The sequence below is a fragment of the Wallemia ichthyophaga genome (assembly GCF_000400465.1).
Source record: "Wallemia ichthyophaga EXF-994 unplaced genomic scaffold scaffold20, whole genome shotgun sequence".
Taxonomy (NCBI): domain Eukaryota; kingdom Fungi; phylum Basidiomycota; class Wallemiomycetes; order Wallemiales; family Wallemiaceae; genus Wallemia; species Wallemia ichthyophaga.
In genome coordinates, this window is record NW_008806293.1 from 85,333 (window position 1) to 108,253 (window position 22,921).

General features: G+C 46.2%; 9 protein-coding genes across 9 annotated transcripts; 5 read left to right on the forward strand and 4 right to left on the reverse strand.

Moving 5' to 3' along the window:
• Nucleotides 1-100: 100 nt before the first annotated feature.
• J056_002371 (uncharacterized protein) lies at nt 101-1,069 on the forward strand (the record flags this gene model as incomplete). Its single annotated transcript, XM_009271636.1, has 1 exon — nt 101-1,069. One exon carries the CDS (start codon nt 101-103, stop codon nt 1,067-1,069), a length of 969 nt encoding a protein of 322 aa, XP_009269911.1.
• Nucleotides 1,070-1,136: 67 nt separating this feature from the next.
• J056_002372 (Tyrosine--tRNA ligase, cytoplasmic) lies at nt 1,137-2,405 on the reverse strand (the record flags this gene model as incomplete). The annotated part of the gene is made up of 1 exon (XM_009271637.1): nt 1,137-2,405. The coding sequence occupies one exon, from the start codon at nt 2,403-2,405 to the stop codon at nt 1,137-1,139; it is 1,269 nt and encodes a 422-aa protein (XP_009269912.1).
• A 68-nt stretch (nt 2,406-2,473) lies between these two features.
• Nucleotides 2,474-3,351, forward strand: J056_002373 (putative proteasome subunit beta type-4; the record flags this gene model as incomplete). Its single annotated transcript, XM_009271638.1, has 2 exons — nt 2,474-2,508; nt 2,556-3,351. The coding sequence occupies 2 exons, from the start codon at nt 2,474-2,476 to the stop codon at nt 3,349-3,351; spliced, it is 831 nt and encodes a 276-aa protein (XP_009269913.1).
• A 71-nt stretch (nt 3,352-3,422) lies between these two features.
• J056_002374 (Centromere protein I) lies at nt 3,423-6,421 on the reverse strand (the record flags this gene model as incomplete). Its single annotated transcript, XM_009271639.1, has 10 exons — nt 3,423-4,277; nt 4,331-4,569; nt 4,617-4,734; nt 4,789-4,928; nt 4,981-5,326; nt 5,374-5,500; nt 5,558-5,629; nt 5,684-5,927; nt 5,976-6,116; nt 6,166-6,421. 10 exons carry the CDS (start codon nt 6,419-6,421, stop codon nt 3,423-3,425), a joined length of 2,538 nt encoding a protein of 845 aa, XP_009269914.1.
• Nucleotides 6,422-6,613: 192 nt separating this feature from the next.
• Nucleotides 6,614-7,502, forward strand: J056_002375 (uncharacterized protein; the record flags this gene model as incomplete). Its single annotated transcript, XM_009271640.1, has 2 exons — nt 6,614-7,378; nt 7,428-7,502. 2 exons carry the CDS (start codon nt 6,614-6,616, stop codon nt 7,500-7,502), a joined length of 840 nt encoding a protein of 279 aa, XP_009269915.1.
• A 36-nt stretch (nt 7,503-7,538) lies between these two features.
• Nucleotides 7,539-9,662, forward strand: J056_002376 (Signal recognition particle receptor subunit alpha; the record flags this gene model as incomplete). The annotated part of the gene is made up of 5 exons (XM_009271641.1): nt 7,539-7,569; nt 7,623-8,020; nt 8,075-8,153; nt 8,203-9,551; nt 9,600-9,662. The coding sequence occupies 5 exons, from the start codon at nt 7,539-7,541 to the stop codon at nt 9,660-9,662; spliced, it is 1,920 nt and encodes a 639-aa protein (XP_009269916.1).
• Nucleotides 9,663-9,750: 88 nt separating this feature from the next.
• Nucleotides 9,751-10,824, reverse strand: J056_002377 (putative RNA 3'-terminal phosphate cyclase-like protein; the record flags this gene model as incomplete). The annotated part of the gene is made up of 1 exon (XM_009271642.1): nt 9,751-10,824. One exon carries the CDS (start codon nt 10,822-10,824, stop codon nt 9,751-9,753), a length of 1,074 nt encoding a protein of 357 aa, XP_009269917.1.
• A 693-nt stretch (nt 10,825-11,517) lies between these two features.
• J056_002378 (Pre-mRNA-splicing factor ATP-dependent RNA helicase PRP16) lies at nt 11,518-14,636 on the forward strand (the record flags this gene model as incomplete). The annotated part of the gene is made up of 3 exons (XM_009271643.1): nt 11,518-12,237; nt 12,284-13,646; nt 13,702-14,636. The coding sequence occupies 3 exons, from the start codon at nt 11,518-11,520 to the stop codon at nt 14,634-14,636; spliced, it is 3,018 nt and encodes a 1,005-aa protein (XP_009269918.1).
• Nucleotides 14,637-15,867: 1,231 nt separating this feature from the next.
• J056_002379 (DNA ligase 4) lies at nt 15,868-22,918 on the reverse strand (the record flags this gene model as incomplete). Its single annotated transcript, XM_009271644.1, has 25 exons — nt 15,868-16,030; nt 16,074-16,262; nt 16,308-16,819; nt 16,866-17,010; nt 17,064-17,322; nt 17,369-17,382; nt 17,429-17,507; nt 17,555-18,160; nt 18,210-18,258; nt 18,574-18,592; nt 18,638-18,772; nt 18,818-18,895; nt 18,941-20,027; nt 20,087-20,227; nt 20,272-20,362; nt 20,419-20,513; nt 20,564-20,677; nt 20,728-20,771; nt 20,821-20,985; nt 21,054-21,202; nt 21,274-21,530; nt 21,583-21,788; nt 21,852-22,244; nt 22,306-22,631; nt 22,688-22,918. The coding sequence occupies 25 exons, from the start codon at nt 22,916-22,918 to the stop codon at nt 15,868-15,870; spliced, it is 5,547 nt and encodes a 1,848-aa protein (XP_009269919.1).
• Nucleotides 22,919-22,921: the final 3 nt, after the last annotated feature.

A 22,921-nucleotide genomic window follows, 5' to 3' on the forward strand; every position in this document is an offset into this window, starting at 1 on the left:
CCTATCGCAGCTCATCGTTGCAAACTTACTGACGTCAGATGGAGTGACGTCGGTTATTTCCAAGGAATTTCCAAAGAATTTCCAAGTCTTCTGTACAGTCATGATGATTAATAGAATTGCAAAAGTAAACACGCGCAACATCGCCACGAGCGTGCGCACACTCGCCAACAAGGCAGAAGATGTGGACTCACACGCCAATTCGCCATGGCAAGCGACGATAAAGGAGGGTGAGGAGAGTGGGGAGTATCCCGGGATGAAGCCCAACGACCAAGAGACTAAGCAGTCAATAGGCTCAGCTTCTGCCGATCAAGTGGGCGGAAAGCGTGATGGACATGCTTACGCTGGTGAGAAGGTTGATGCACCAGAGCCAGGTTTAAAGGATAAATTCAAGAAGGCTCTTGGCTTAGCTTCGGATAATGAGAGTAAAAAGGGCAGAACATACACTACACTCGCACGCCAATTCTCTTCCACTGGCCACCTCAACAAGAAGGCAAACGAGCCCAAAGAGGAGACTAACAATGCGCAGTCTGGCCATATTCACCACAGCAATGCCACTGGTCAGCCTCTGCATGGCGCTGACAACGTCGACAAACCTGCTCGCTACAGTGACGCACTCGCGAAAGAAGAGGGTGTCCACAGTGGTGCCAGAGGTGGTTATGTACATGCTATGCCTAGTGCTGAAGCTGAGAGCAGCGGCAAATCTTCAGCATACCCAACCAATGATGCTGTAGGTATGGAAAACTACCCAGCTGCCAACTTGGATGGCGTTAAACCTTCGGGGTCAGTGCCTGGCTCAAGCACCATTCCAGATCCACTACCAGAGAGCATCAGAGAGAGTGTGACGCGCACCACCGATCCAGATGCGTTAGGTTCTAGCAATAGGCTCAGACACGGCCAGTCACCTGGCAGAGACTTCAACGAAGAGGGTTCGAATATGAACGATTTGCCAAGAGACAGAGTCGACCCAACTTCAGAGCTCGGTTCCAGAGGTGTGAACCTCCCACCACCACCACGCACACAGGCAGAGCTCGACCAGCTCCATCCTGGCCGAAAGAATCCATCAAAGTGAGAGCAAGATGCGGAGAAACTCTATAAATTTGATAAATACACTTATTTTGCTGATTTCCTAATTTCCTCTATTGTTTTGGAATCTCAACCCTCTCCACTTGGTCGGCGACGCTATCGACAGACTGCTGCTGGAATGTAGCAGCCGAAGCCTTTGTCTTGTTCTTTTTTGCCTCATTTTTTGCCTTCTTTGCCTCTTTGGCGGCAGCGGCAGGATCTATTGGTGGTGGGTATGCTGCCTTCTCAACTGCCTTGAACTCTTCATCAGCCTCAAAGTCCTTTCTAATTGGATCGAGAAGGGTGTTAATGGCATCCTCAACCGCCTTCTTGAGATCACCGGGATGGAGAGCTTTGGTTGAAAAGTCATGCTCGATTTTATCGTAATCCTTGTAGTGCAACGAGCCACCAAATCTTTCTGGACGGGTGACCGAGAATAAAAAGTCATTGGCGGCATCTTGGGCAGCGAAAGGCGATGCACCCTTAATAAGCTGCTTATATGCAGCGATTGGGAGTACAACAGCTTTCAAGAAAGCCAACAAGCCATTTTCTTGGACATTACCTTCCTCACAGAAAGCCAACTTGATCTTCTTCTTGACATCTGCAGCAGAATCGAGGAAATCAATTTTAGAGTTAGGGTCTGAAGAAGACATTTTACCACCGGCCAAGCCAGGGACCATGGCATTCATCAAGTGAGCCCTCTTAGCGTAGCCGAGCTTTGGGAGAAGGGACTCAGCCATAACAAAGATCTTCCTCTGATCAACACCGCCAAATTGGAAATCACAGCCCAGATGCTCTTCGTCGAGAGCTTGGAGGCCAGGGTAGAGCATACCGGAGAGAAGAGGGGAGGAGACCTGCTTGACGACTTCAGCGCCAGCCTTTTTAGCGTCATGCTCAGTTGTCATGGCAGCGAGCCTGTAGCTGTCCATGGAGTATTGCGGGGTGAGTTGATAGGAAGAACCGACGACGAAGATGAGATTATCGACAGGAACGTCGAGGCTGATGAAGATGGATCGAAGGAGTTTAGTGTAGTACTTGACTCTATCCTGTACTAATTCAAATGGGGCTTTGAGATTATCCAAGAAAGCGTGTATATCAGCCATAAGCACTTTGACTTCAACGCCTGCTCTGAGGAAATCTGCAATTTTAACGAGAGGAACAAAGTAGCCAACGTGTGGTCTACCCGTGGGCGCTGTTCCCCAATAACATTTCAATTGCTCGCCTGTACTGATCTTCTGCTTGACGATATCTGCACCGAGAACTTCGTGCAACGAACGAGTAATCAGATTGAAGCGTTGATTTTGTTCGTTATTGAGATGTACTTGCTTCGAATTATCTGCCATTTTGAATTTTAAAAGATGGACGTGAGTTATAAAGAGCGTCGTCATACATCTCTTCAACACAAACATCGATGAATATGTCAAATAATTTCACTTCTTGGGGACGGTGAGTTAGATTTATGCGCGTATAAAACCAACTTACAATCTCCTTAGCCCTTTCACTGACGCTAAGATGGACATGTACGGTGGTGATGTTACACAGCGGTACCAGCTCGGCGCGCAGCAGATGACTGTCCCCGATGACAAGTTCTCTGAAGGCGTACAGAAGACTCAACAGCCCATAGTCACCGGCACTTCGGTCATTGGATTGAAATTCAAAGACGGTATCATGCTCGCTGCTGATAACCTTGCTTCTTATGGCTCTTTGGCTCGTTTTAAGGATATCCAGAGACTATATGGCGTTGGTTCAAATACAATCATTGGCGCTGCTGGCGATATGTCTGACTTCCAGCACGTTCAACATCAACTTGACACTCTCATTACTGACGAGTATTGCCACGATGACGGTCATTCCCTTGGACCTGCTCAAATTTACGAGTATATGAGCACTCTTATGTACCATCGTCGCAGCCAGCTCAATCCTCTCTGGAATGCTTTCGTTGTTGGTGGTGTTGATCCAAAATCTGGTGAATCCACTCTCGCTTACGTTGATCTATTGGGTACTACTTACTCTGCTCCAACTATCGGTACTGGTTATGCTTCAATGATTGCCATTCCTCTACTCAGGAGACTGGTCGAAGATCGTCAGGAGCCTCTTAACAAGGAAGATGCTTTGGATATCATCAAAACTTGCATGAAAGTTCTCTTTTACAGAGACGCTAGATCCCTCAACAAATTCCAAGTCGCTACAATCACAAAGGAGGGCTCTGAAATTAGCCAAAGCATGTCTGTTGACACTGAATGGGGTTTCGCTGAGGGTATTAGAGGTTACGGTGGACAGACACAATAAAAGTGTATGATTTGTATTACATCTTTACTATTTCATCAATTCAACTAAATCCTAAATACGTCATAAACCATTTAAACACGATCAAACGCTGACGACGATCGACTTAGCCGTGTGTCTTCAGTTTGCTGCGTTGGCTCAATCTCCATCACTTCGGCTTGTTTCTTCGCTTCGTACCGCTCTTTACGTGGGCTCAAGTTCTCTTGTGACTGCGACTGCAAGAACGACGACTCATGACCACGCACGAAAGTCTGCAGACTCTTGACAGTAGTAAATAGCAGCATTGGTAAGCCGGTAACACCCTGTCTACCAAGCCATTCAACGTAATTAGCTCGTATATTCAGCCCGTGCATATCTAGCGAGCTTCCCTTTAAAGCGCTATTACTTACGGCGCCCTCGTAACGTTCTGGATGCGTTACATTAAAGTAATCCTGGAACTCCCCCAGAAATCTCTGCGACAGAGGCACAAGACGAGGATTAAAGGCAACGTCACCAACCGCCTTGATCGATAATTGGTATCGTCCCCACTCGAGATCCTGAGAACTTTTGTGGAGCCGTTCGAGTACATCTCGACCAAGACCTGAAACCCACTCTCCAGTGCGTGATATTGGATCGAATGCCTTCATACGGTAGAATAATTCGCAAGTAGCCAAAACCCATTCGTGGAATTGTTTTTTGAAAGCTGGCGGATATTCACTTACACGACCTTCTTTGAGTAGATCTCCATGTACCGTCATTATCTCACGCCAGTTACATATTTGGGCGCATAAACGCGATATCACTTCAACACCACCATTTTGAATAAGGGTAAAGAACATTTCTGTATTGGGTAGCTTGATACTGCAATCTTGAATGCTTGTCATTAATGGTGTGGTAGCTTCGATCGTGTCCAATATGACGTGGTGCACTGCCGCGTTATTGGGATGATCCTGAGTGCCAACTGCATAAGATGCAATTAACCATCACAAAAAAAGAAACTTACCTTGTATATCAACTCCCCTAGCATCTCGACATGCTCGACCATCAGCGTGTTTACATATTGCCAATTAATCCTCGCATCGTCGTCCGCCAATGTAATGTAAGTTTGGCGCATCCGACTCCAATTATAGCAAGACCATTGCCTCAGTAGTGCGTTGTAGCATTTCACAACTCTTATGCGAAATTCCAAGCCAGAATATGCAGAGAGACGCGCGAGAGGCTGAAGAACCAGCTCGTGGATCACTAATGAGGATATTAGTAAGACTTAAACCCCGTAGCACTTAATCTACCTTGAAAAGGTCGGGGAGGGTAGTAAGAAATAAGTTCAAATATCTCAGTTTGGAAGATAGCGCCATCCCATGTCTCGAGAAAGTCGACAACAAACGCCTCGATTAATGGTGATAGTTGCTGGTAGGTTTGATCAGTTTGAGTTGTTCAGTTAATCAAAAATCCACCAAATACCTTAGTGTATCTGCAATGAGCGACAACAAGGCGTAAGAACTCCTCAGAAGCTTCGTAATTGTCTTGCGTAAGTGGAGAGCTCACGATCGCGTCTTTTAGGGCATGCGATAGCCATGCACTCAGCTGCCTAGTGTTTTTGTCTAATGGGCAGTATTGGTGAGTATATCTTAGACAATTAACACCTCAACCAACCTGTCGGATGAGCCAAATAGGCCCACGTTGCGAAATTATTCTGCAAAAGAGCAGCCACCTGAGACGGCATAGTGAGACGATCAAAGTATTTACCGAGAGTGCGCAAAGTGGGACAGTCTTGAATGGTGATGATGCTGCCCCTTGATTGCATGACTGACAATGGTGGCGCTGCATACTCTATCCTTTGTCTCTTTTGTGGTACTAAGCTTTGTTGCAAAATCTCCGAAGTTGTTTGCTTTGCATTTCTCTCGGCCCTTTCTTGACGTTTCTGGATTAGCTGCTCTTCATATTCTTCCACTGTGCCTTCTCTGATTGCGCGTGACTTCTGCTTCCAGTTTGCGTTGACCTGGTTTTTTATGTTAGGTGTGTCTCAGTCCATAGCTCCTTGCTCACTCTGTAGGGCCGTTTGCCAGCTGCGCGACCGATACCTGGAGGAATTCGTGTAGGGTGGTATGAGCGGAAAACGTTTATGAGAGCGGGGAGAGAAGGGTCTAGTGGAAAGCGTGCCTGTAGAGTGAGTCTGTTTGGGAGCGAGAATTTTAGTAGCGAACAGTGAGAACTAAAAAAAAAAACGCACATGAACGAAACTCTAAACGGTATGACGTGCTCGCGTCTAGTCAATAATGCTAGCAAATAAGGCAGGTGTGGTCTAAGAGAGGTAAGTGAGTATGCAGGTACAACATAACGACAGCTGACGGCGTACCTTAAAGTCTCTATACCAAGATGATTCCACAAAACGGCATACATATTACCGAGCGTGCGTCGCGCAGTACTATCAATCCACTCCAAAACAGCCACTAGCCATTTAAGACCGGCAGCTTGAGTGGTGGTATCAGCGAGCTTGTGTCTGCTAGCGCCGAGAGAACCAAGAATGGAGATAATGGTGTTTTCATTGACGGTGGTGATTGGGTGCAAGAAGGTGAATAGCTTGTTGCTGCACTGTTTGTCTGGAGGTGTGTGTGAGGTGTTGAGGCTGTAGGTGTGCATTAACTCACTCATGTCACCACTTAGAGCAACTTCCACTGCCTCCGCTATCTCTTCTGGGCTACAGCCAGCTTTCATGACGCGCGCGTTTATCGCTGCGAAAGTGCGCCCAGTGATTTCACGTTTTTCTTTAGAAAGCGGGTATGTGTTGCCTTGTGGGTGTCAGGAGTCGGTGCATCGTGGTTGATGAGAATTACCCACTTTTCTTCAGAATCGATAGCAGAGGATAGAGACTGTCGGCTACTTCTCCATCAGGGGGAAGATGGTAGATTTGTTTGTTGGCTTCTACATTTTCATTTGGCTGTTCGGTGTTTTCTGGCTGCTCTGGATGCTGTCTGGTATCTTGCCCCTCTGTGTTATCAATCTGGGTGTTCTCTCGCGCATTAGTATCCAAATCTCTGGAGCTGTCAGGATCGCCTCTCGATTCACGGCGCGGCGACTGGCGTACGCGAACCATCTGAGATAAGGATGTTGGTCGTTCGAAACGAAGGAGGGTGGGAGATGTCGACGATACAGACGGCGAGATGAAGGGTGGGGCGGTGTAGAGGAGAGAGATAGCAATCAGAAACAGTCTTATAAGCCAGCCTAGTCGCTGCAATCGATATTTCCGGTAATTATACGCGCCTTATCTTCTTCACCAACAACGGCGATGAGCGACGACACAGATATGGAAGTTGAGCGTATAGTGGATGGCGAGGAGGGCGGAAATGACGGGGATAAAGGTCAAAACAAAATCAAAGACCCAGAACCCGCGGGAAGTGAAGCTGAGCGAGATGAAGCTGAGGGCGTACGCGACACGAACGGAGCAAATGGTGCAAATGTTGCAAATGCAGGAGTAGAAGCCAGTACAAGCGCAATCGCAAATCCATCAGAAAACACACCACAACCACAACCACAACCACAACCACAAAAACTAGGCAAACGAGCGAAACAGACGCGTCAACTAGTCCAAATGGCCCTCAATCACATAGTAGAAGGATGGTCATATGACAATTTCGCCGAGTCGTTCCCCGCTATTGCAAAAGATGCACCGGAGTCGCTGAGCAGTATGCGCGAGCAGACCAAAGACCATTTCGAAGCGAGTGTGACAAGCTCTATAGCTGCATTACACGAGCGCCGACGCGTCGTCGAATCGCTTAACAGTCTTGACGATATGCTCGAGGAGATACAGCGTGCTAAACGGAGCAAAGGGACCAACTTCAAAAAGAAAGGGGAAATGCTCGCCAATGACCCTTTCCTCGCTTACAGAGTGAGGAGGAAAGCTGTACTGATGCAGGAACATAGAGAAATGGATGAGCGCGTCGAGGATGCGCGTAGAGAGATGGATCAACTGGTGGGGAACATCAAGGAAATGGAAGCAGAGGAGGAAGCAGGTGAGAGTGAGAAGAGAGAGCTGGAAAGGTTGTTGGGTGTGGTGAGTGCGTGGTTTCGTGCGTGCTACAAGTCTAACACACGCTACACAGGTCGATAGCAGCACACAGAATATCCCTATAGATGAAATGCGGGTTGTTCAAGCAGAAACAGAGCTTATGTTGTAAAATACATGTATTATTCCTCTATCCCATACCATCATCATGCTTGATATCTGTGAAATAGTTCATAAGGGTGGGTGAATGATATTAAGATATTACAATGCTTATCACTACCCAATTTTACAGGTGGTACTGTGCTCTGGTCACGCACTTACACTCCAGAAGCTGCACACGACGCAGAAAGCGCGCACTCACCGACAAACACGCTCATCAAAGAGGGAGTTATTGAAGGACGTTTAACCAGCTCACCGCACGACATAAACCAATACAGAGTACACTGGGGATTGGAGAACAAGACCGATCTTATCTTTGTGATTGCATACTCGAAGATTATTCAACTGGGATGGGTGGATGAGCTACTCGAGACAGCCAAAGCTCTATTCGTCAGTCTATTCAAACCCGTGATTGAGCATATCATTGCTGCTCTAAGCGGTGCTACTCCCGATGACGCTGTTAATCTCGACTTACCCGCCATGTTCAAAGGCTGGGATGAGGTATTCGATCAGCTGGTAAATGATATCGATGTGCGTTGTTCTTCGTTGGCTGTACTTACACCCTCTCACAACTGCTCTCACCAGAAAAAGAAGAATATTCGAGGAAAGTCTAGCAACGCTGGTGCGGCTACAAGAAACGCAACTTCAAATCAGAACAAATCAGGTATGCATATTCTACCATCACAGCCCAACTCTTCACTCACACAACCAAGCACCCACGCGTGACGAGCCTAAGGCCATTGATGCAGAGGAGATTTCCAAAAATGTCGAAGCAATGAAAAACAGAATCAAGTCTAAGAAGGCGCGTGGTGGAAAGAAGGTGGTGAAAGGTGAGACAATCAATGATACACCAGTCGATACAAAGAAGGGTAAAAAAGAAATGCGTTCATGGGGCGATAAAATATCTTCAAAACAGATGTCAGAATTAGATTATAGTAGTGGTGGTGCGGATGACGGGCTGGACGATAAACATGTCCAAACACTCGTCTCAGATTCCTCCAAGGGTAGCCATGATGGTGAGGTGTACACGTTGGCAGAATATGCAAATGAGAAAGGCAGTGATGAAGATGACGATTTGTTAGATATTGAAATACCAGCACTCTCAGACACACCACAGAAAGGTACATCTTGGGGAATATTCTCATCACTCCCCTCTCTCAATGTGTTAAAAGGGAAGAAACTCGACAAAAATACACTACAGCCAGTACTCAGCTCCATGTCGAGCTTACTGATGAAGAAAAATGTAGCATCAAGCGTTTCTGAACAGATATGCGATTCAGTCGAGCAACAGTTGGTCGGACGCACAATATCATCATTCAGTAGTATAAAAGGGGCAGTAAAGTCAGCGCTGACTACATCAATTACACGCGTACTCACACCCAAGACATCCACCGATATACTCTACGAAATATCACAAAAGAAGAAGACGACGACTTCAAATGGGAAAACGACACCTTACAGTGTAGTATTTTGTGGTGTGAATGGAGTTGGGAAGTCAACAAATCTCTCCAAAGTTACGTATTGGTTATTAGAAAACAGGTACAAGGTGTTGATAGCGGCATGTGATACATTCCGTAGCGGGGCAGTTGAGCAACTACGTACGCACGTGTCTAATCTTAACAAGCTGAAACTGGGTAGTGGGGTAACTGCTCAAGTAGAGCTTTATGAGCGTGGCTATGGAAAAGATGCGAGTGGAATTGCACGTGATGCTTTGGGATATGGTGCGCAAAATGGATTCGATGTGGTATTGATAGATACTGCGGGAAGAATGCAAGATAATGAACCACTTATGCGCGCACTGGCTAAACTCACCACCGTTAACGAGCCTGACAAGATAATTTTTGTAGGTGAGGCGTTGGTCGGGAATGAGGCGACGGATCAGCTTGTTAAATTTGATCGTGCTCTTAAAGATCTCTCTAGCGGTGGTGGTAGTGGTGGTAGTGGCAGGGGAATTGATGGGATGTTACTCACCAAGTTTGACACGATCGATGATAAAGTTGGCGCGGCTTTGAGTATGACATATATAACAGGCCAACCGATACTATTTGTGGGATGTGGACAAGTGGGTGAAGTGTATTAAAAAGACGCCAACTAACACCACATATAAAAGACATATACGGATCTAAGACAATTACGAGTGCAGCATATAGTAGATTCACTATTGAAGGCCTAGGTTTAGGCCTAGGTTTATGCGCAGAGGAATTTTGTTAAGGATAATAAATTAGTACATGTCTATGTTGATAAGATAAAGAAGAAGCTAACTAAGCAACTTTACGTTGACCAGTATAACCGATACCAACGCAGCTAGCGATAACCTCATTTGATTGTTCTAGCTGTTTAATTTTGAAAGCTACGCCCATGGATTGATGTAAATCGCGTAAGAATTGGATGGAATGTGGAGTGAGAGATCCCATTCTACATCTACCAACGTCCTCACTACCTAAGGACATTAAAAGGAGAACCAACCACTGATGAGATGAGTCAATAGCGCCTTTGTTGGCGATTTCTTCCAAGAGAGCAGAAGAAGCACGTGTAGCGACATCTTCAGGGGTGGTACCAGGTAGGGAGACGGCTTCAGCGGAGTGTAAAGCACCAGTTGTAGATTCAGCTACAAGGGTCAGAGCGTAACCAGGAGATTTACCAGCTTCATCGCCTCTATAAATGTCAGTGTAGAGGTAGATATCGGGGATGTATCTATTGAGTAAACCTCTACTAGCGTCAACCATTCTATTGGCGAGCTGAGGAGAGACTCTAACAGAGTGAGCAATACCGCGTATACGTTTAATTTTACCTGGATCGAGGAAATTGAGGGATTTAATTTGACGGAGAGTGGGACATTTAAAGATGACAGTACCACCACCTAGAGGAGGAGAACCGCGCTTTTTAATGTTAAGTTCAAGGCCATCAGAGATGCCGAATAGGGAGAGATGCGGGAGGGAGACAGTGCGGAGAGAGTCAACGGAGATGTCGTTGGGATCAGAGGTTATACCGTGTAAAGTGAGATTTAAAGGGTGTTTAAGAAAAGGAGCTAAAACGAGGATAAATTCTAAGAACCAGCCAACAGACTTTGAAGAGCAGGAGTGGGATATGTTACCACCGGTGAGAGAACCAGGTTGATAGAGGATTGAAGTGCCTGTGTAGGATATTTCAACTTTTGAACCATTTGTTAGTTTTTCAAGGAGTCTTAAGAAACCAGCTTCGTAGTCAGTGATACCTGGATTAGAGTGGTTGCTACGAATGGAATCAATTCTAATTGGTTTAGAAAGGAGTGTAGAGATTATTAGACGCTGCCTTAAGTGTATGTGAGAGTGAAAATTGATTAAATTATTTGGCATTTATTGTTGAGTGTTGACGGTGAGGATTATAAGGGGAATGATAAATAATTCAGATATAAATACAAATCAAGTAAAGGAATTAGTGGAATTGATTGGGAGGTTATCAGTGGAACTAAGTAATAATAGGCAATTATCTAAATCATTGGAATCCCAAGTTGATCAATTGAAAGACCAAGTTGTACACACAGTTAGTGGATTCACCCTTAGAAGATATAACACAGATATTTCAACTGAACAATTCGAGTTCGAGTGTGAAAAGTTTAACGCTGAATTGATTAAGGAGAACCAATTATTACAACTGGATAACAAGCAATTAACAAGCCTTGTCAAGGAATTTGAACAAGTTATTCATATCATTATGGATAAATTTAGACAAGAATCCTATTCAACTCAAGTACATGAACTTAACTTGATTAAACACTTCGAAACCATTATAGGTGAAAATTTTGACAATTTTAGTAAAAATGAGATTAACAAGGAGATTGACTATAATAATCTATTCAATAAACTCAGTAATTTACTAATTAACTCAATTAGATCACTTGATGATGTTGAATTGTCTGATAAAGATGTTCAGATTATTCAATTAGAGAATGAGAATAAATTGTTGAGAGACCTATTAGGACTTGGTTTATCCTGAGCATTTTGTATTTAACAGTAACATACCCCTTATCCCTTTACGACCATCATCTAATGTCTAAATTCAAAGTACCTGATACTCCTCTATCTTCCACTGCGACCAATAGGTTAGCTGATTATAGGAGGAAGAGACAAGGTGGCTTACACCACCAACAACAACCAACGGCATCCACTTCAAACTCATTCAACGAATTCAAGAAACGCGCTAATAGAGATGATAACGATAATTATTCTAGGAAATATTCAAAGCCATCTTATACACCCAGTCGTACACCACTCCCTTCTTACTCTTGGGATTCAACACCTAGCCACTTCGCTCACTCAAAAGAATATCAAGAAGAGCAACTGAGATTGGATAGAGATTGGTATTCTCATTTGGGTGAAGAAGGTGGCGTCACTGGCGACTCTGAACACAATCCCTTCTCTCAATACGACGATCTAGACACCTCCACTCAAACTACCCGCAAACAACGTTTATCCGCTAAACAGCACCAATTCAACAAAGACAACGACGCTTGGGAGACTAACAGATTGGTTCAGTCTGGCTTACAATCTCGTCCTGACCTCGATTTCGACTTTGATGATGAAAATCAATCAAAAGTACACGTCCTCGTACACGACCTCAAACCTCCCTTCTTAGACGGTAGAATGGTGTTTACTAAACAGTTAGACCCTATAAACCCTCTCAAAGATCCATCCTCCGATTTAGCAGTCTTTGCACGCAAAGGTAGTTCTCTCGTACGCCAGAAACGCGCTCAAGCTGAAAGACAGCGTGTGAGTTTTCTAATTCAATTCATAATTCCTCCTAACTCCCAACCAGGCTGCTGCTGAAGTTGCTCAAGTCGGCGGCACTCAACTCGGTAACATCATCGGTGTCAAGTCTGACTCTGAAAAAGAACAAGAAGAGAAAGCAAATGACGATAGTAAAGATAAAAACACCTCGCAGTTTGCCGATCACATCAAATCTCAATCCTCCTTCAGCGGCAGTAAATCTATCTCCCAACAACGCCAATATCTCCCTTCTTTTGCTTGCAGAGAGGAACTTATGAACACTATCCGCGAAAATCAGATCACTATCGTCATTGGTGAAACTGGTAGTGGTAAGACTACCCAGCTGACGCAATTTCTAATGGAAGATGGCTACGGTGGTGATGGTTTGATTGGTTGTACCCAGCCACGTCGTGTAGCCGCGATGAGTGTCGCCAAGAGAGTTAGTGAGGAAGTCGGCTGTGAGCTGGGTGATAAGGTCGGATATGCTATTCGTTTTGAAGATTGCACTTCTCCTGGTACACAGATCAAGTACATGACAGACGGTGTTCTCCTCAGGGAGAGTTTGAATGAGGGTGATTTAGACAAATATAGCGTAATTATTTTGGATGAGGCTCACGAGCGTAGTTTGTCCACTGACATATTGATGGGTTTACTTCGCAAGATTGTCACCAGAAGGAGGGATCTCAAGCTCATAGTCACCTCCGCCACCATGAACGCAATTAAATTTTCTTCCTTTTACGGCGACGCTCCATGCTATACCATTCCGGGACGTACTTTCCCCGTCGAGACCTTTTTTTCCAAGACGCCTATAGATGATTACGTCGATGGCGCCGTCAAGCAAGCGCTGCAGATCCATCTGACTCTCCCACCCGGTGACATACTAATTTTCATGACGGGTCAGGAGGATATCGAGACGACGTGCGCGGTGATTACTGAGCGTCTCGCCCAGCTAGACAACCCCGATCCACTGCTAGTGTTGCCAATATATTCGCAGATGCCAGCAGACCTACAGTCAAAGATATTCGAGCGGGCGAATGAACGTAAGTGCATTGTCGCTACCAACATTGCCGAGACCTCTCTCACCGTCGATGGGATCATGTATGTCGTTGACAGCGGATACTCCAAGTTGAAAGTTTATAATCCGCGCGTAGGTATGGATGCGTTGCAGATAACGCCCGTTTCGCAAGCCAATGCAAATCAGCGCATGGGGAGAGCTGGTCGCACAGGGTCTGGGTACTGCTACAGACTGTATACCGAGTCAGCCTTCCGCAACGAGATGTTCGATAGCGCTATACCCGAGATTCAGCGCACTAACCTTAGCAACACCGTTCTTCTTCTTAAGTCGCTTGGCGTCGCCAGTCTGCTTGACTTCGATTTCATGGATCCGCCACCTCAGGAGAACTTGATACAGAGTGGGTGAAGTTGTTAGTAGTACACTATGCAAATCTAACTAGAATTGAAATACAGGTCAGTATGAATTGTGGACGCTCAGCGCACTGGACAACACTGGACAGCTCACTCCACTCGGACGTAAGCTATCCGACTTCCCAATGTCGCCATCGCTCGCCAAGATACTAGTGATTAGCGTCGAGTATGGGTGTTCACAAGAGGTGCTTACGATAGTGTCAATGTTGTCCGTCCCTAGTGTTTTCTACCGCCCAAAGGAGCGTGCGGAAGAGAGTGACGGAGCGCGCGAGAAGTTTTTCGTTCCCGAATCTGACCATCTCACACTCCTACACGTGTATGCGCAATGGGTAGCTAACGGACACAGCGATGCGTGGAGTACGCGTCACTGGCTACACGGGCGCATACTCAAGAAAGCACAGGAAGTGCGTGCGCAGTTAGAGGACATCATGAAGACGCAGCGTTTACCCATTGTGTCGTGCGGGGTAGACTGGGATGTGATACGCAAGTGCATCACCGCTGGCTACTTCCATCAGGCCGTTCGGGTTAAAGGCATAGGTGAATATCAGAATATTCGCTCAGCTATGCCGTGTCACCTCCATCCCACCAGTGCGCTATACGGTCTCGGTTATACTCCCGACTACTGCATCTACCATGAACTAGTACAGACTAGCAAGAGTTACATGCAGTGCGTTTCCGCTGTCGACCCTTACTGGCTCGCTGAACTCGGTGGTGTTTTCTATAGCGTCAAGGAGAAAGACGCGGCAGGTGGTAGTTCGAGTGGGACTATGGGTGACGATAAGAGAGTCACCAATAGAGAGTTCTCCCGCAAGGCTGAACTTGAGCTGCAGATGTCCGTCGATAGATCTAGAAGCGAAAAGGCGAAGACTGAAAAGAGAACTGTTGCGGCTACCCCTAGATCCTCCATCGCTACCCCTGGTTCAAGTAGTAGGCGCGGTTTCGGCAAGACACCCAGACAAAAAGGTAGACTTGTATAGCCTCCGCGTCAGCGTCACAATTATTTATTCGTCTTGCATTGCTCTTGTATTTCATAAATAGATCTAACACTCTTGTAGTTAGCAGTTATTCAATGTGCATTCCACACTAGAACGATCAACAGCTGAAAATTATTAGAATAACATGCATGATAATATTCAAAATTAATCCATGTCTTCAAAATACTATTAAACGCTCGATTAAGATTATCTGAAGACCTAAGCAGATCTGGTTTGCAATGTACGCGTTCCGTTGTCCGTCTAGACTGCATGTTGAGTGAGTGGTAAAGACAAGTGCGGCATACCCCGCAACAACCTTGAAGCAGAGACATATTGCATCGTTTTGTAGCTGTTAGTTATGTGAGAAGGATGCAATCATCTTTATCGTGAATAACGCAGTGATGTGCTATGTACTTTTGCAGATAGATGTAAAATGTTTCAAAGAGAATTGGTATTTTTTATAAAAAAAATTCCAATTGTAATGCCTTCTACGATTTCAACGCAACCCTAACCACTTTCACATCCTCTTTTCGAGATCTCGAAATGCACCTGATTGAGTCAAAACCCCCGTTTTCAGAGTTGAGCTGACCCCTTTTTTTCTTTAAATGAGTTGTATTCATTAGGCTTGCAACTATTTGTAATGTCAATACTTTTTTCCTGGTGCAAGCCTTGAGTCCTGCGGAAACTTGGTGTTGGAAAATATAAATCGCGATTATAGAGCCGACTAATTGACAACTTAGGTGCTTCTGGCCTCCAACAGCTGCTTATGTCTATATATGTGTCGATAAAGCCCGTATAATTCTCCAATATTTATCCTATAGCGTGCTAGAAAGCAAAGTAGGATTGCAACCTCCGAACAGCCTACAGGGCGCAATATGATTCTCAGGGATATAATGCTGGTGAGATATCGTAGAGCTCCTTCTGGACTATTTATGAAGCTATTCTATTTAGAGATTATCAAAACTCGTAAATTAGCCATCAAAGATGAGATACGTGGTGGCCGAGAAATGTAACTCGGTGGATATTAAGCGAGTGGATGAGGTGGGGATGCATTTAAAGTCCTGAAGATGCTATGAAAAGATGGTGTTGCTAAATGTTCAACTTGTCAGTGAATGATATCTCTGCGTTAGTCTTCTCCCTTACGTGGTAATTTGCATAGTGATTTGAGCACGGTTGATTTAATTATTTGATTCATAAAGCTGTGAAATACAAAAAAAAATTTCAGTAAGCTATTTCAAAGCTTGGCAGACTTGTCGTTCGCGTCATATAGAGCATCAATTGTGGTTTTGTACTTGCTAGCCACTTCATTGCGCTTGACTTTAAGAGTAGGTGTGAGCAAGCCGTTATCGATGGTAAACTGGTCATTAGTTATGTGAACAGCCTTGATACGTTCGAAGCTGGAGGAGGTTAGTTAGGTCAGCATACAACACCTTCACTCACCCTTTCAGCCCAGCATGGTTAGATGCTTTGTCGATCTCCGCCATAATCATACCACGCACTTTCTCGCTTGCAATTGCTGTGTCAAGAGCTTGGCGATCGTTAGCGTCACAGCCTACCACAGAACCAAGTTCGAGAGGATCTGGGACGACCACGGCGACGAGATAAGATCTGAGGCTATCTGCGTGGATGCTGTGACGCGTTAGCAAATTTCATAATCAAACACAATCTACCCACTAAAGCTGCATGACAGTCGGACACAACGCAAAAACACCCTCCAGCTTCTCAATGGCAATATATTCGCCCTGCGCCAGCTTAAATATGTTCTTTTTTCTGTCAATAAGCTTGAGACGGCCGTGGTTGTCGATTTGGCCAATGTCACCACTGATGAAGAAGCCATCGTCGGTGAATGATTCTTTTGTCTTGTCAGAATCCTTGTAATACTCTCTCATCGAGCTCTTAGATCTGATGCAAATTTCCCCGCGTGGATATGGCCTATCAGTTGAGAAGTAATTCATTTCGGGAACATCTACCAGCTTGATCTCGAAGCCTGGGTTCATATTTCCAACATATCCAGACGACAGAGGATCACTAGGAATCGTTCTCGTGCAGATACACGTTTCAGTGAGACCGTAGCCTTCAATAATCGGGATGCACAGGCTGACTTTAAGCACGTCGAGCACTCGAGGACTGATTGGTGCCGAACCTGTAATTATCAACCTAATCTTGCCACCCAAAACTTGTCGAATCTTTAGTACGGGTTAGAGTTAAGCACAATGGACAATTATCACCCACCTTGTTAAATATGAGTTTGTCCCAGAGTAGATGGGTAGTGTCGGATGTTTTGTGCATCTTGTCGATCTTGGCAGCGACGGCGCGGGTGAGAAGAGACCCTTTTACACCTGGAGTGTCCATTTGGTGCTTGATGCCGGCGTAGATTCTGCATTTGGATATTAGATGATCATGAAAGTGGTTGGTAGAAACAATGCTCACCTATTCAGAACTCTTGGTACGGTGACCATAAGTTCAGGCTGCATAATCTGCAAATCTTCCATCAAGCGGAGTATGTCGCCGGTAGTGTAAGCGATGGGCGCCAACAACACCATGGCTATGAACTCGAGTGCTCTTTGCAGAACATGTGCGAGTGGCATGTAGCTTGCGAGCAGATGACCAACATATTCATCCATGCCTGTAGTCAAAGAAAGGATATTGTTGCACATGCTGCTATGTGTATGAACTGCGCCTTTTGGCCCTGTAAGGTGTTAGCTGTGGTATTAGAGCATCCAACCAAAACGCACAACCCGTTGTTCCACTTCAAATGTGTCAGAATGATACACAACACTAGCGGGGTCACTCACGAAGTATACGAGATTGTTAAAACATCGGTAGGTTTTGGAGGAATGTGAGGGTGTTGGTGGATAGCTCCAAGCTCTTCAACTGGATCGTGTGTAAGATGAGCTATGCTTGTTCGCATTAGCACACACCTTGGGCCAGGCTATAAAGTCTGACATTCAAATTCTTCGCCCAGAGTTTGAGCACGTCAGCGCGGCTGAGCTGGCCTGGTACGCGTGCGCCATCCTGGGGAGCACCCGGTTCGTCGAGACCATCGAGGACGATGACGGCTTCGACAGACGGGCAGTTGTGGAGAATCTTGTAAAGCTGAGGAAGATGGGAAGATGAAGTGAAAATGAGCCTATTTTCGCTGTGGTTGATGACATATTCAACGCTGTCATTGCCGAGGGTATCGTAGAGAGGAACAGAAATGCGCGAAAAAGCGTGTAAGCTGAGATCAGCGATTTGCCATTCTGGACAATTTTTGGACCACGTGCCAGCCGTCCAGCCAGAGAAGCAAGAGTCACCCAAATCGCCCTGCTTAACGAGCTGTGAGATGCCAGAGCCGAGATTTGTGCGGCGCTGGGCTATTTCATTGTATGATTGGTACTCGTAGTAGCGTTCAAAGCGTTGCTTATTAGGATTGTATGGTCGATGACCTAAGAAATTCTTATCGCCAGCGTGTGCAGCTGAGTGCTGGAATAGATCGTAGATAGTCTCAACACCAAATTCTGGGCGTGGTTTCTCTCCCCAGATCGCTGGTGGCGGTTGATTAGCTGTGTGAATTGCTGGATCGGCGACGCTCACCGTCTTTGTAGATTGCTGTAGAATTTGCTGTAGCTGAACCAGGCGTAGGCTAGGATGTATGAGCCCTGTGGTTTTTCTCACGACGCAGCGCTTACCGTTGCTTGGTGATTGACGTCTACTCTGCTGTAATACACGCTCAGCAAAGCAAATCAAAATCCTCTGCGGCACTCACAGCGGATATGATGTTGCCAGTGTCATTTCCTATTTCTTTCTTGAATGCGCTTATTCAACGTTTAAGTTATCCGGTCTTTGTGGGGAAGCCGGCCGGTCCAAAATTATAATATTTTCACAGCTTTATTTTGTACAATGTTTCATCGACGTAGCTTCTTTCCTTATAGCACTTTTCCACCCACTCAATACCCACAAGCTTCCGGTATTTGGGCCTAGCCGCGTAATCAGCACACTCACTCCCGCAACGCCTCACTCACCGCTTTGTCCGCTCAAACAGCTCCTCCACTCTTCTCTTGTCGTTCTCATCAATTACTATATGCGTTAGCCTGCTGTCGTCCACCTCCGCTACCATTCCGCCAAGCCTTGTTATCTTGTCTCGGATACCGGTCCAACTATAGCCGTGTAAGTAGGTAGGCTTGTTTACCCTAATCACCCACTCTGTCTTGCTCATTATTGATGGACGCGGGAACAGGTCGTTCGTGATTGCGTTCTCATAATCGTCAACATACACAGCGCTGCGTTTTCTTAGTTCTCTTTATTGTAATCATTCACCCACTCACACATTCAACAGCGGTTTATCTAGATCATCACTGGTAATCACTACTGCTTCTTCAACTACTTCTGGCTCACGTGGATGATCAGCTGACAAATCAACATCGGCAGCATTAAGTGATTCATGCTGTTTAGATGCTTTTGATGTCTCACCAAGTTCATGCTCGTGCATCTCCTCGCTATCACCTTCCTGCTTTATTTTCTTGCTCTTCTTGGCGGATGCATCCTCCACATCAATCTCGCTATTAGTTTTATAATCACTGTCAAACGCAACCACTCTACTACGTCTTCTGCCCTTATCAACCTTATCATGCATCTCCTGCTGATTGAGTACTAGTGTTCCTGTGGTACCTGATGTCTTGACATTCTCTTCTTCCTCGAGCGTCGCAACGGCGTCTTCTTCCAAGGTCCTATCGGGATCTGCATCGTCTCGTATAATCGACGGCTGCTCCTTCTGCACATCCTCCCGATTTTCCTGATGAGGCGACTGTGGATTCGTCGTCGGTGAGAAAAGCTGAGTCGCTTCTTTCTTGATCTTCACACTATCATCACCCTCATCAGAGCTATCATCGAAATTATTAGACGTGCTACCTTTTTGTCTGGTCACTGTGCGAGTTGAGGATGTCTGTGTATAAGTCAGTTGAGATGGTCCTAACCGTGGTGAAGGTGATTTCTGGGCTGTAAAAGCGCCTTCTTGTATAGTCTCATCGCCATCGTCGCCACTCTCTCCCAGACTTTCTTTCTCTGTCTCACTATCTTCCTCCTCAGGCACAATCGTGGCCACCTTCTCCTCTACCTGCAACGCTGGCTCTTGTGTGAATCTCAGTTCATTAATTTCACCGACGGCCTCTAAATCGAGCTGACCGTGGGCAAGACGTTCTGCTTGTTCGTGTGGAATATGATCTGGGGTGATGAAGAAAGGACGGAGGGTATCCAAAATAAGTTGACTATCGACGTCACACTGATAGACCCAATACGCACCACTCCCAGCGCCCTCTAGTGGCACGATACAGTTATATTGAACGCACTCGAGCAGCCACTGTGCACTCAGGATAGATCTTCTTTGCAACTTGACGAGCTGGGAGACCTGCACAGCTGTATTGAGTAAAAAGCGAGCAGTGAGTAAATAGCTGTTCAATTGCACCTCTACTCACCTGTAGCTTTACCTGCAATGACGAGCAGCGGTTCAGGGCAGTCTTCGTCTCTGGGTATGTGCGACAGTGCCATCCCCTTTCTTTCGGCGATGAGCACCGCAAGGTCTTTCACTTCGAGCTCGTTCGTCCCGTTCAGTATTCCTGAGTGTCGTCAACGCTGTCTGGAGCGTGAAGGTGTTACTAACGGAATGCACAGCCTTCGAAGAGCGTGTTGCGATAGTTGCGTGTATCAGCTCTCACGCTGGCCACAGCACGCGAGCTGATAACCTGTTTTTTCTGCGGCGATGTGTTGTAAGTTATGGGTGTTTGATAACTCAAACTCTCATTCTCACACTCGCCCTCGTCGGCTTGGCTTGCTTTTCTTTAACTTTAGCTTCAGCTTGATGAGAGCGCGAAGCCTTTATACCTTTGATCATGCTGTCCATCTCTGCATTGCGTCAGCATGCATACCACCTAAACACACAAAGCTCAACCCACCCGTCCACTTGAACAGACTGTCTGGATCGAAGGGGCTCTTATCCCCGCTGCCCTTGTCCAATCTGAGGCGCTTGAAGCGGGGAAAGCGGTAGGTGCACCCGGTGGGATATTGCGCTGAGATAGAATGATCAGATACGTTACGCAGCACTATTACTACCACGCACTCGATGGATTGATATCGCTTGCCTTGATCTCGACTACGAAAGATCTGCGCACACGTCAACAGCACTATCTCACTCGACTCCCACCTCACTCACTGCTGAGGGTTGATGACTACATCCGGTGTCTCGTTGCCTATTTTGACACCAGGGTATACAGATGCAGGAGTGTACTTGCGCGTGTCTGCTTTAGCGAATAGCTCATTAATAATGACGAGATCCTGCGCCGAGTAGCCTGTTCCAGCACGCGCGAAGAGTATGTATCTGTGATGTAGTTAGCGCGGCGTCGTGCAACTTGCTTTGCCTGTGAACAAGCCAACGGAGCTACGCACTGAGGATCCGCTGCTATGTTCTCCTCCCTGTCATCCACTAGTGCGCAGAAGAGGGTGGAAATCACTCCATTGCGACTGTTAGACCAGTTGCCTCCGATTACTAGCAGATCGGCGGTCTCTGACATTTCATCAAAGTAGTCAGGTTTCAGCTGTGTGGGTTGTTACTTCGGTGCAAATGCAAATGCAAATGCAGATTCAGTCTTCCACCGCAACTACACACCTTGATCCACCGATCTGATCGACCGCCATATTCGTATGTTGATAGGGGCGACTTAACCACCAGCCCTTCGCCTTTTTGGAGGATAATACGCTCAAGCGATCCCTTTAGCTCTACCACATCGCCCACAGTCCAGCGTGAAACATGCTCGAAGCGTGTAGGTAGCTCTGTGAATATGGAGCGGAGAACTTTCTGGCGCTCTTTAAATGGATATGCAGAGATATCTTTCCCATTTACCCAGAGCACATCGAATACCTTAACTGAGGGGGGCACCATGAGCAATGAAGATGGAGCATGTGAGCAAGCACCCACATATCGGATGTGTACCAATATCGCCTTTTGCGGCTTTTTTAAGAGTGCCAAAAGGGAGTACGGCGTCAATTGCGCCTGAATACGCCAGCATTTCTCCATCAAGCACGACTTCATCGACGCGAGAATCGAATGTGGTGTGAATAAACGGTGTAAGGCTGCCATCGGTTGGGGATTTCCCATATAAATAGGTATAATCCTTAGCTTTCCTAGGAGGAGAGCATGGCAAATGAGAAAAACAAAACAAAGCAAAAAAAAAAACACAAACCCACCTACTCCAATACTTATACCTGTCGCCCTTTCTATGTAGCTGTATGCGCTCGCCGTCCATCTTCTCCTCGACAACCCAGCGGCCGTGCGGCATCTTCTTGTGGACATCGGGGATGGTATTGCGCTTGCACAACATCGGCTGGAATACTTGGAAGAGGTGAACGGAGCTATCAGCATCGCGCAGCCGCATACTCGGGTCGTACAGCCTGTAGGCAACTGTGCGCAAATCTGTCGTCACTTCAAACAGCGCGTATGCATCTGGATGGAATTGAGACAGGATGCTTCTCTCGCGGATGCTAATTTTAAGATTCTTTAGTAAGATACGCACGAGCCAGAATTGCTCTTCTGTATCGCAACGTTTTGCGAATTCTTTCATGATGTCTTTCTTTCGCTGGCTGTGAATGTGTAAAAGTGTGAGCATGATGACATCGTAGTGGGAAAACTACCGACACTCACAAAGACTTGGCGCGCGAGAGCTGGTCAAGCTTGTGATTCACCTCGTCGATGGTAAACGATGACTTTGAATCGTAGCTGACGCGGTTTTTCATTACGTCTACCAGCACGCTGGGGAAGTCACCACTGACTGTATGTGCAGCGGTGGGAGCTTTCCAGGAGAGTAGACGGTGACCATCATTGTGCTTAGGGGAGAGACCGAGTAGCTCAACGTATATCTTTGCGAGGACAGTCTCTTTGATGCCGAACATACTGCGCTCTCTCTCTCGCTCTGGGATCATCAAGCGGAGTAGATTGTAGAAATCATTGCCGTAATGCTCCCGGTGATACTGCGATAAGACCGATAAGGATGATGACGATAGGCAGGAGTAACAAGGCCACATACGTCAAACAGCTTCGCCAACTTTAAAGAGCGCATTGAAACATTTTTCTCGTTTGTGATGTTGTCAAAGAATGAGACTAGCTGGGCGTATTTCATTGATCCAGTATTGGAAACGCCAGCAGGACGCTCAATTGGGTGATATTCAGCGTAAGCAGTGGAGTCCTTTTCTATCCTGATATCACCCTGTTTACTCGCCGCTGCCTGCTTAATTTCATCTCTGCTGGGCGAGGACATGGA